This window comes from Desmodus rotundus, chromosome 9 (assembly GCF_022682495.2).
Source record: "Desmodus rotundus isolate HL8 chromosome 9, HLdesRot8A.1, whole genome shotgun sequence".
Lineage (NCBI taxonomy): Eukaryota > Metazoa > Chordata > Mammalia > Chiroptera > Phyllostomidae > Desmodus > Desmodus rotundus.
The window spans coordinates 92,160,249-92,173,096 of NC_071395.1; the positions used below are offsets into that span (position 1 = coordinate 92,160,249).

Here is a 12,848-nt window from a genome sequence, read left to right on the forward strand (position 1 = left end):
TTGTGATGATTGTAAAATACCTGTAGTGACTTTTTAAAAATTTTACTAGTCTTTCACCATTTTTAAGTTAGTGTTCTTCTGTTAGGAGCAGGTTTTCCTTTTTTTAATTATTTACGTTAATGTGGACTCTTAGATTTCATAAATCTCTTAGTCTGTAATTGTCCTGAAAAGTAATTACAACAGAGTTCTCATAGGAAAGGGAATGTTCTTGTGTGTAAGAGGATTCTAGCCTTAGTAACCTTAGTTAGGCATATTAAAGAGGATAGGTGGAAGAGGTTTTCATTCTTTAAGAAAGTTCTTTTACTTGAGGCTCTTAAAGTTCATTTGGATATATTGACCGGGAATTGTGGGCCATGGGCAGATTAGGAAACGGGGAAGCTGGTTTTGGGAAGTTGTAGTATAGGAATGTGTGTGTGTGTGTGTGTCTTCTGCACACTGAGGAGAGAGATGCTGTGCCTGCTCTCCATTTTACCTTCTTTTCTCTTTAGGGTGAAGAGAATTTTTGATGGTACCGACCTTATGCCATCTGTTTGTAACAGTTTTCCCAGCTTGCTCACTCAGTGAACGTGTTGGAGACACGTTTGTCAAGTTTGTTAGAGAGCCTTAGCAATGCTGTTGTGTTCGTGATGCCACTAAAAACAGGAATTAAAATAGCATAGGGTTACTTAGCATTAACATGTTGCATGGTATCGGAGATTCGGGTCTCTACCTCTCTATCTAACTTTAGTAGGGCAAATTAAAGAGCAGAATTCAAAGTTTTTAGGTATAATTTCCTTTTGTAAAAACAAGGGGGGGTGCATTCAATGTCTGAGTAGGTTAAGCATGCAGAGAACACTTATCTATTATCAGTAGTCAAAATAAATTCACACCCAGAGTTTCAACCACCATTTAGGACAGCTGAATTAAGCAGATAATAAAATGAAAATACAAAAAAAACCCCACTAATTTTGAACTGTGTTATATGTTCCGATAGTATCTATTGAGCCTTTACTATATGTCTGGCATTGTCCTAAGCATTTCCTATTAAATCCTCCCAACTGTGGGATAGGTCCTGCCATTTCAGATGTTTCAGGTGGGGAAACAGATACACAGGGTTAACTGATTTGTCTATACCTATTAAGTGGCAAAACTGAGACTAAATCCAGACATTTTGGCTTTTATTCACTCTACGGAACCAGCTAATTCTGGATGGCGCTTGTATTTTATAATTAAAGTTATACATTTACACAGTAATTGTTTATTTGAATGAAGAACCTTTACTGTCTGGGTTATGAGAAATATGAAATAATATTTCTTACTAAAAACTGAGAAAGTAGTGTCTGCCTTTCCCCCCAGGCACGTTAATCCAAACAGGGGTGAGGAAGGGAGGAAAGGGAAAAGGAAACACTTCTGTATCATTTGTAACCTGCAATTCTAGGGCACTTTAGAGTTTTCGGTTGGCTGATTAGCAGTAAATCTGTTACTTGCTTTTTGGACTCTAAACTAGGCGTAAGTGTCAAGTCCTAAAGTTGTGCCACTTGTAGGCCAGGGCCAAAATCTACTCTGTGGTTTTCTTTAACAAGGGAGCAGTTGATAATTTGTACAGTTGCTTAACTCCTTGCCCTGGTGTTTAGTGATTGAGTTACTATAATTGCTTTATAACTGGTAGTGTCTATAGGCATTGAGGTGTAGGAGGGAAGTAAAAGTAAAATGCAGTCTCTTAGGCTTAGGTTGTATCTTATTCAGATCCTAGCCTCATTATGATTAAGCATTATTAACAATAGAGTTTCATAAAAGAATTTAGACAGAATGTAGTTAACTTGGCTCAGCCAGTCCTCAGCGAGCAGCGACAGTGGTGGTCTCGGGGAGGGAAGTTGGGTACTGGGGGACAAGGGGAGAAGAAAGACTTGACTTTTTTGTTTGTATTTTTCTCCATGTGGATTTCTTATCTATTAGAGGAAAAAAATAGGCTGGCTTAATAAAGCCTTTAGGCAGCCTTTTATTGGGACTTAATCTGTTATACTACCTTTGGTCACGCAGGGCATCCCTCTGGTGGAGCTGTCCTTCTAACAGGTGCCTATTGTTCTAAACACTTCATTGATTTTCAAAGACCTACCATCCTTAGAGCCTCTTTGTTTGTTTAGCAAATATTTGAATATCTTCTGAGTACACACAGCAAATCTGATTCCATTATTTTCCTTGATAAAACCCTTAAGTAGCTTTATTTGCCTAAAAAAGAAATTCTGGATTTCTAGTGGGGTGCGCTTAGCTTGACAGTCTGGCCCTTGCTAATCTGTATAACCTTAATTTATTGCCATGTTCGTCTCCCAGTATTACAAAAGCACTTGTAGTTTCCTTAGCAGACCATACTTTCACATCTCTGGGTTTTAGCCTCTGTTCTTCTGTTGAACGTTCTCTAGTCTCCCTTAAACACATTTCCCTTAGTAGCTGTGTCTTCTTTGACAAGGTCCCTCTTACATATCTTTGTTTTGGCACTTTTTACAAAGTATTGTAACTCTGTTTACTTGTCTGTTTGCTCTTGATAATCCAAGTTTCTTTAAGAATTTTGTGAAATTTTAAATTTTTATGTTGTGACTTAATTTTCAGATTTCTGAAGTGTAATGCAAATGAATAAGTAATTACTAAATATTAAAGGGGGAAAGAGAGGACAGATCCAATAATTACTCAATGTTAAAGGGAAGGGGGTAAGAGAGGACAGTTCAAAGATCTTAAACTAAGAAACATCAGTGACCTCAAATCCCTTGAACCATAAATGCGAGCTTTCAGATACAGCTCTTTCCTTTACTTTCATATCTGCTGTATTCTGCCTCTTAGTTACACCCACATGGTTATGCATCTTTAGTTATAAGTACAAGATTATAACAACAGTTGGATGCCACGTTGTTGGAAGAAGAGAAGGTCCATTATTTGGCTATCAGTTGCCTCACTTAAATCAATATAATGGAGTTTTCACTGTTGACCTTGAAGCATTAATGGTTAAATGAGGATTTGCAGTAAAGATAATATGTAAATATCAGGTCTTTCTAATTCACTTTGTTACATGGTTTATTAATGTTTGTTTGTTTGTTTTTCCTCCAGCTCCAGAACCTGGGTATAAACCCAGCAAACATTGGCTTTAGTACCCTGACTATGGAGTCAGACAAATTCATCTGCATTAGAGAGAAAGTAGGAGAGCAGGCTCAAGTGGTAATCATTGATATGAATGACCCAAGTAATCCAATTCGAAGACCAATTTCAGCAGACAGCGCCATCATGAATCCAGCTAGCAAAGTAATTGCACTGAAAGGTATAAAAGATTATGGGTTTCTTTTTCTTAAAACTTTTCCTATGTATAATTTATTCAAATATAATAATTAGGAGCTATCCCTTTTAGTATTTTGATTAAATTGGATTAAATAGGTCTGTAATATTAACGCTATTACTGAATTTGATTTTAACTACTTTCATGACTTTTGCTTGGCACGTTTCTATAAAATACCGTACTTTTATTCAGCATTTATTCAGAGTAACTTTTTAATTGTCATAATGGAGAACTGTTTAACCTGTTAGTCTAAACAGAGTTCAGAGAACTTCATACTGGCTGGGAGCCTATGTTAATTTTTTTGTTTGAACTTCAGAGTATCATAAGTTTCTTTTTCCCCTTTTATTGATTCCAGAGAGAGGAGAAGGGAGGGAGAGAGAGAGAGAAACATCAGTCAGTTGCCTCCGGCACACACCCTGACTGGGGACCCAACCTGCAACCTTTTGGTCTGCAGGACAACGCCCTATCAAGTCCCACCAAACAGGGCTAAACAGAAGTTTTTAAGAGGGCTTGGTGACAAACCAGCTGACTCTAAAGAAGGCATTTAATTGCCTATTTTTTGCTTTCCTTTTTCTTTTTGGACATTTAACTGCATACCAGATACTGTAAGTGTCTGGAGCATATATGTAAGTTCTGTGGAGATAACTTTTACCTTACGGTGTAAATGCAATTATCATCTTTATATGAGGAAACTGAGGCCTTGCCCATAATCACATAGCTGTTAACCCCAATAAATTCAATAATTTTTTTTTAATCAGCACAGCTAATGACTGGTGACCTAAGTCTATACATAAAGCCTCAGTACGAAATAGTGTGTTACCTAAATAGTGTGCAAGCACTGCTTCCAACCTCATCTCCGGCAGGGTGATCTTGGATGATACCTATAAACATGCAGGAAGTCCACTTACTCCTTTGTAAAATGAGAGGGTTAGGTTAGGCAATTTTCTAGTTCTTTTTAGCTCAAAATCCTAGTAATCTGATAACGTTTTGGGGGTGAATTGTTGGAAGTACTGAAGTTTTTAAACAGACTTCTTTTTACATGATATAAACTGTATTTAGTAGTAATATTTGTTGGAGATTAAATGGGGGGGCAGGGAGAGGGCTAAGCATATTCAAACAAATGTCACCATTTCATAGCTAAGATTAGAGTTGATCTCATTTCAAAGAAAGATGATCCATCCAGCTTTTACCTGGGACCACATGCTTTGTGGCAATAAGTTTTTTGCTTCTATTAAACAGTACATGTACTTTAAGGTATTAAGCTCCTTTCAGCCTCCTTAAAGAATTTAAATTCAACTGCTTAGCAACTCTAATCTCTATTAAAAGGCCATCGTTTAAATTTTCTCAAATTCTTTTCTATTTTTAATGTTGTTGTTATCTTATCACATTTCTTAATGCTTTCTTATGTGTGCAGATGGTGAGTTTTCTTAAATTAGATTGTATTAGTTATTGTCCTGTTTTATAAAAAGAATAAATTGAAAAGGTTTTCAAAGCATTGTACAATAATAGCATTGTAGATTAGTGCCCATATATGTACATTAGGAGTTAAGCTGTTATCCCTTACCCTCCTCCCTAAACCTCCTCACATATATATACTCCAACCCTTTTCATGGAAAAAAAGAAAAAGTCTAACTAGGGGTTGGGGAAGGCAGCAAAGGAAAGTAAGTAATTTCTAAATATAGCAGGTCCTCAAATAACATCATTTGATTGTAAGGTTGATGAGATGCCATAGGAATTTAATTTGCTTATATCAGCTTGTGGTAAAATTGGTTTCGTTATTTGTCGTTTCACTTAAAGTCATAGAACCTATTGAGGACTTGCTATACCACACTGCTTCCTTCTGAAGCCAGTTTTAACCCCCTTGATTTCTTTTTATAAACAGGACTATAACTCTCACAATTGCCCAAGTCTGGTTGTGGTTTACATATTGTGTGGGATGGGAATAACATTCTTTGTTTTATAGAAGTTCTTACACGTGTGGTAAGAAGGGTCATGGTACAAAGCTGTGTGTTTGGTGTCCCGTCCCATTTCTCCCTCTTCCCCCTCCATACTATCTTACACATTTTGTTCTTCAGGAGCCAGGTTCTCTGTGGCTCAGGAATGGAGTGTTCCTTAATCTCTAAGGACTAATCTTGATTAGATAGCCTGGTGATAACTGTGGGCTTTGACCTCTATTAATTTAAACCAAATCACTTTTTGGACCATGATGGAGTTCAAATTACACAAACAGGCCTTTGCATCTGATTCAGTGAACTCTTTAACACTCAAGGCAAACTTCATCCTTCTTTTACTAAATATTTGCTGTCTTCATTGGATGAAGCTTGAACTTTGTATATTAACAGCATCTATCTCCAGTATATTAACAGCATCTGAAACTGTCCCTCTATGTCTCCCTCTCCTTTCCTGTAGCACTGTGTATCTCCCTTCCTGTCTTTCCCTTTGTATCTTAAACCAATTAAATGTAGCATGTACTTCTGTTATGTGCTCTTGGTGCAAGATAGAGTCGAAGTAGATCCTCTTCTAGAAAGCAGTTTCCACAAGATTTAGTTGGATGAGGGGTGACTGCCTTTTATAAAGTAGACATTTTCCCCCTGTGTTTTGTATCAGATTTGCTTTGTTCTGTGTACCCACAACTAATTTAGTTAATGTGTAAATATTCTTAATTGTAAATCATTAGATTTCAACCTTGTTTTCCATTATTGTTAAGCAAGCTGTTCTTTAGACTCATTTTTAGTTGGGATTTAGAATTCTATAGATATTATGCTATCTGTTTAAAATGTCTTTGATAGAAGTAACATAGTTTTGTTTCAAAGGAAGATGTAGATTGTTTGCCCATGTCTCAGCTGTCTTTCCAGTGGTTGCTGCTCTATCAATTTGACCTCTGTCGTTGGTTATTGAATAATTTCCTGAATGATAGAACCATTTGTTTGGAAGTTGAGAGATCTTATTACAGAGCAAATCTGGCTAGATATTAATTTATCCTGAACTTCGTTTTCTAAGTGATTCATAATTCTTAATTTTTGTTTTTAGCTGGGAAGACACTTCAGATATTTAACATTGAAATGAAAAGTAAAATGAAGGCCCATACCATGACTGATGACGTCACCTTCTGGAAATGGATCTCTTTGAATACGGTTGCTCTTGTCACGGATAACGCAGTGTACCATTGGAGTATGGAAGGAGAGTCTCAGCCCGTGAAAATGTTTGATCGCCACTCTAGCCTTGCAGGTTGCCAGATTATCAATTACCGTACAGATGCGAAGCAAAAGTGGTTACTTCTGACGGGCATATCTGCACAGGTAACATTTTTTCTAGTTTTTAATAAAGAAAGGTCTACAGAACTAATATGCCCAGAATGTAGTTTATTTTGAAATTAGGTCTTCTATTCTCAGTCGTGTTGAATCTGACTTATTTTGGAAGAGCTTTTTTCTCTTTTAAAAATAAATGTCTTTATACCGACATAATTTTAGAGCATGTACTCTTACCAAATGTTTTTAGGTCTTGCAGGTTGATGATTTGGAGTTTATTGTGCATATTTGCTATAGAATGAGTGCTCCTATGCGTATGTCTTTTAAGATAGCATAAAGGATGGTTGAATATGAGACATTTTAAATATTCATATTAAGTTTTAGTAAGATGATGCTTGGAGCTTAATTTTAAATGAGGTATTAAATCTGCATTGAGAGACTAACGAATTATGAATACTGTTAAAGATGATAAAGCGATTCTGATTATTTCACTAGTTGATGAGTCTGGGAGTTAGTGGTTCGTTGGGTCCCCAAACTTTATTCTCTTTGATCTTTTGTAGCAAAATCGTGTGGTGGGAGCTATGCAATTGTATTCTGTAGATAGGAAAGTGTCTCAGCCCATTGAAGGACATGCGGCTAGCTTCGCACAGTTTAAGATGGAAGGAAATGCAGAAGAATCAACGTTATTTTGTTTTGCAGTACGGGGTCAAGCTGGAGGCAAGGTAAGTTTTGGCTTTGGAAAATATTTAGTGAGAATTTGTCTTTCTGCTATTAAGTAAGTTATCTGCTACTAATTAGTTACTTAGTCTCTCCTTGTTTTTTTATGACGTTCAGATTTGTGGTGACTGTTTAAAATCTGCTTGTGATACTTTTCTAAAGTGAATAATGTTCTTTAGTAACTTTTTTGTATCAGCTGTTGATAGTAAGGCTTTATTTTGATTGCCTTTGCCAAGGCCTTAAGTCTGTGTTTTTCAGGCTTCTGTGCATAAGAAACAGTAGGGTTGCTAAAATGTACATTGGTGTGACTCATTAGATAGAACTCATAATCTGCATTTTAATAGCCTAGGTGGTTAGGTAGAATGTGGCCAAAATTGGAGTAACATTGCCCCAAGTCAGAATTTGTTAACCTGGGCTTTACATTGCAATTGCCTAGACAAATTGAACTACTTTGTATGTTATGGTTCTTAGTTGCAGGCATTAGAAACCGGTCTGGTTGATTAGAGCATAGAAAATGTACTGAAAGGTTAATAAGTAGTTTACAATAGGTAGGAATGTTTAGAACCAAGCTTGGAAGATGAGGAGGAATCAGGGAGGATGGGAAGTAGCCAGGGCCCCGGCCAAGAGCTGTGCCGCAGAACCCTGAGCACTCTGCTGCTGCTGTGACTGCGGGGCTGGGTGATGGCACTGCTGCCTCTGGCAGCTCAGTTTGACCGCAGTTCTCACCGCCACACTACACTCTCTGAAGTCGTAACATTCTTCCATGGTAACTAGTTAAAAATTAGGCAGCAATTGCTTAAAATACAGTAATCTGTAGCTTCTCAGCAGGGAGAGAACGTGCAGAGTTACAATCCTGCCTAAAATTTCAGAGTAAGAATCCCCAAACTAAGGAATGATCCCAACAACCTCTCAATAGGACAAGAATTGAAAACACTTACTTAGATCTGAATTGACATAGTATAAACAAAGACACATCATAGGTCTTAGAAATTAGGTATTATCTTTAAGATATAAGGCTGGGACATTTTTTGTAAAAACAACTTCATTTTTATAGTCTCTGGAAACATGTTTATAGCTTCTTGAGACTATTTGAGTCGTTGGGCTGTAGCTATTGCAGCCTGCCATGGCTTTTGAAAGAAGGCCTGATTTTTCTCAATGTGGTCATTTTAATTAAGAATGAGAGCCTATACCTTCTATACGGTATGTATCTTGAAAACGGAATTATTTTTTGTCTAAGTCCACTCCTGACATGACTAAGGAAAATATATGATACTCTTTTATTGACATTATTTACTTTCTCTTGTCTGGCTGATGTGCAGTGTTAGACATTTTAAAACAAAATGTTCGTTAAAGTTTTTATCTTGAAATAATACACATTCATAGGAAGCTGCAAAGGCAGTACAAGTGTCCTATACCTAGTTTCTGTCGATGGTTACATCTGTACATATATATATATTATATTTTTAAAAAAGTTAACATTAGTACAATTGTATAATTCTATTTAATTTTATCACAAGTAGAATCAAGATACATACTATTCTGTCACCTCAAGGATTCCCTCATGCTACTCCTTTATAGTCACACCTACTCCCCTACCATCTCTAACCGCTGACAACCATTAAATTACTTTCCATTTCCATAGTGTTGTCACTTCAAGAATGCTACATAAATAGAATCATGTAGTATGTGACCTTTTGAGGTTGGTCTTTTTTTCTCCACTCAGCATAAAGTCCATGATAGTTCTTTTTCTTCCTGAGGAGTATTAACCTACCATGGAAATACGTGTGTGTGTGTGTGTGTGTGTGTGTGTGTATTTAAGATTTTATTTACTTAGAGGGTAAGGGAGGGAGAAAGAGAGGGAGAGAAACATTGATTGGTTGCATCTGGTATGTGCCCCAATGTAGGACCAAACCCACAACCCAGACGTGTGCCCTTACTGGGAATTGAACCAGCCACGTTTCAATTTGCAGGAGGACACCCAAGGAACTGAGTCATACCAGTCAGGGCCTACGTGGTTATATTAATGATGAATGTTAAACACTGTGGACATTTTGGTTGTTTCCAGTTTGGAGCTACAAATAAGCTGCTGTGGTGGCTACTAAAAGATCTAGGTTTATATAAGTTTTATTTTCTTTTGCATAGTTACATATCATTGAAGTGGGCACACCACCTACAGGGAACCAGCCCTTTCCAAAGAAGGCAGTGGATGTTTTCTTTCCTCCAGAAGCACAAAATGACTTTCCTGTTGCAATGCAGGTATTTGAAGCAAAACAAAGGGACTTTTGAAATGTCTTAAAAAATTAATTCAGAAACTACTATTGTTCATAGTCAATATAAATTAAGTGGGACTTAAAAGAATACTTTTTTAAAATAAAGTTTGTTGGTGAAACTTTATAAATAATGTTCTAATATATAAACTGGGTTATGCTAATTTTTCAAAATTGCTTTCTTTTTTATGTTATACATCTTATTCATATCCTTGTCTTTTATGCGAGAGCTTTGGATATGCCATATTTAAATGTGCTGTCAAAACAAGGAAACCATAAACATTCTCATATAGCCTCTTGTCAGTGTTCTAGAATTTTACCATCTCTAAAATGGAATTGAATTACATTTTTCGTTGATGGGTTCATTATTTCACTTCAGTGTTGGTTTTCTCTATACAGATCAGTGAAAAGCATGATGTGGTATTCTTGATTACCAAGTATGGTTACATCCACCTGTATGACCTGGAGACTGGTACCTGCATCTACATGAACAGAATCAGTGGAGAAACAATCTTTGTTACTGCACCTCATGAAGCCACAGCTGGAATAATTGGAGTAAACAGAAAGGGACAAGTAAGGAAACCTTGAAACTTAAATTAAGCAAGAGAGTAACACTTACTACTGTTAACTTTTTTTTTTTTAAAGATGATGATAACTTTGGATGTCAGAAATTAATATATACTTGAAAATAAAGAAGCATATGGTACAAAGGCTCTCTTTAACCCTGTCTCAGAGGGAGAAACTGTTTGGCATATAGCCATCTAGGATTGCGTTTATGTGTCTTTATGCCAAAAGAAGTGACCTTTTTTTTCAAAGAAACTATTAGGGTCACATCTGACAGACTGTATTGCTTTATAGGCATTTTCTCCCTTTGACCTCTAGGATAGATTATCGACTACAAGGAAAAGAATTTTTCCTACATCTCTTTTCCCAAATATTTAATGTTGGAAGGTAATCTGTTAACAGTAGCTGTTGTGGGGTACCTGGGAAGTTACCAGTTATATAGGGAAGACACTAGCTGATCTGAATTTGTCACGACTGGCAAACCTCTTCACGCCATTAACAAGTGATTCCTTTTCTGTGTTTCCTTAGTATTTTAATGTAATTAAATTTTTCTACGGTGGGGATGTCTTATTTTCTTAAAAAAAATGGTTAGAATGTCAAAAATAATACTGTTACTGGTTCTGACTTAGTTTTCCCCCGAGTTAGTATTTTTCCCAGATAGTAAGTGGAGGAAATAACTAGTAGATTTTTCTCCTTTGTTCTGTTAATTTCCAGGAAATGGGGTGTATATGAAGGCAAATATTCTAGAGAAGTCCTTCCCTACCTGTCCATCTCCTGCCTCAACTTGACATGTGGTTAGGTGCTTCTGCTTTATGTCCCTACAACTTAGGTAGCCCTCTGCACAGCACCTCCCACAGTGAGTTCCGTTGCCTGCTTAACTGCTTTAGTCACTAGTCTTCATTAGGAAAGGGGCTTTTCTTTGTTTGATTGGATTTCTACACCAGTCCATGTCTGGCACAAAAGTGACTTTAAAAATTCAGTAGCTTTCATTTATTCAGTTGCATGTTTGTCTCTTGGGGAAAAAATCAAGAATGAATTGCCTTTTGGCGAACTAGGTTAATGACAGTTTAATAATCATGAACTTGATAAGCCAGAGACCTTTTTATTTCCATTACTACGCAGATGTTTTTAAGGCACTTAAAGTATGTTGAGTAATTTCGCTAATATATTTGATATTCATAGGTCTGATTCTGGAAATTTGTTTTCCTCCCCTTCCCCTACGGTTTTCTGTGGCCAGCTGCTTTGAGTAAGGAAACGGGTGTTTAACCTTAGGCTTCAGGGCTTTTCTCTGCTCTTTGTATCAGAGCCACCACAGCTGGACATATGCCCTAAAGCAGCAATTCTCAACCTTTTTTATCTCATGGCACACATATATTAACTACTAAAATTGTGCGGCACACCAAAACATACATTTTTTTGCCAATCTGACCAAAAAACATAAAGTACAATTTTGATTTATTGACATCAGATGACTGTTGTTGCGTTGGCTATTGTTATTTTTTGATTTGACAATCTAAGGGAAAAGGTCAGTGCCCCTGACCAAATAGTCAAGTATTGAGTGTTTTAAAATTCTTGCGGCACACCGGTTGAAAATAGCTGTCCTAAAGGAATGAGTGTGTGGTTTCTGTTGGTTGAAAAGTCCAAAGTAATCAAGATGGTATTACAGCTTAAATTCTGAAATTGGTAGATCGGAGGGAGTACTTTAGAAGATACAGAAACCTTCTCTGTCCCCCATACATCTGAAGTACTGGTTGCTAGAAATCTGTTACAACAATTAGACATTTGGTCCATGCCAAAAGGTCCTTGATATTTGGTCCTTAAAATTTGTCATTACCAGCTAGGTTACCAAAGCAAGAGGGTTTTTATGAACCAGTAAAACATGCTGGTATTTTTTATGTATTAATCCTGTAAACCAAAAGTTTAAAATTCCTGTAGCCAAAGATTATGAAGAACATGATGTGCTGTTTGTACCTAGGGACGTTTTCTGACTGTGGCTGTTTTGGACAGGACCAAATGTCCTGCAAGGGCTAGGACAGTCTCAGAGTAGGGAGAAGACGGAACTGTGGATTGGGTGTTTGGGGAAGGCCAAGGTAGAAAGCAATAGGAAGATTCAGAAAGTGTAGTTGGAACTGAACTTACTCATTTTCCTTATTTTTCCTGGGAGGTAAGCATGAATTAAAGGTGGAAGTCAGGAATGCAAATGAGTTTAAAGAAAGTAATTCCTTCCTTTAAAAGGCATGTCTGTAAATACGGAATAGAAGGACACATTGTAGATACAGGATGGCTTAATGCTTTGCGGATAGGGGATTTGACCTGTAGAAATGAAAGAGTTCTGGAGCTTAAAATTTCTTAATTTTCCTCAAAAGTAATTAATACAGCCAGCAGGATTGACTGTTACTTATCAATTGGTTATTGAGTTCTCAAATTAATTTTTGTTGATTTGGGGACAGAAATTTTCCATTTTCATTTCTTTAACAAGCGTTAAGCATTTACTTCGTGCTAAACACTGTCCAGTGCTAACAATGCAATTAAACAAAGATTTCCTCATGTGGCCTAGTGATTGAGAAACAGCTAGGCAAGAAATTATAATAACACGAGGAGCACTGTTGGGAGGAACATAAGTAGTTTACAGGCTGGGGTGTATAACCAGCTTCCGTGTTGGAGAGAGGGATGGGTGTGTAGTGAAGGGTTCTGTTTCTCTGTGGCGGTTAATGGTAGTGCAGCTTTTAAGCAACTAGGACGGCTTCTGTG

At 36.9% G+C, this 12,848-nt stretch overlaps 1 protein-coding gene across 2 annotated transcripts in view; it reads left to right on the plus strand.

Annotated features, from left to right (window-relative positions):
• The window catches only part of CLTC (clathrin heavy chain), a 59,688-nt gene that overhangs the window by 15,151 nt on the left and 31,689 nt on the right, over positions 1 to 12,848 (plus strand). For both annotated transcript variants that reach the window (XM_024573323.4, XM_024573324.4), the window contains exons 2-6: positions 3,079 to 3,286; positions 6,332 to 6,600; positions 7,110 to 7,271; positions 9,409 to 9,522; positions 9,933 to 10,106. In XM_024573323.4, the coding sequence (XP_024429091.1) occupies positions 3,079 to 3,286; positions 6,332 to 6,600; positions 7,110 to 7,271; positions 9,409 to 9,522; positions 9,933 to 10,106 (927 nt within the window). The remainder of the gene's footprint in view (positions 1 to 3,078; positions 3,287 to 6,331; positions 6,601 to 7,109; positions 7,272 to 9,408; positions 9,523 to 9,932; positions 10,107 to 12,848) is intronic.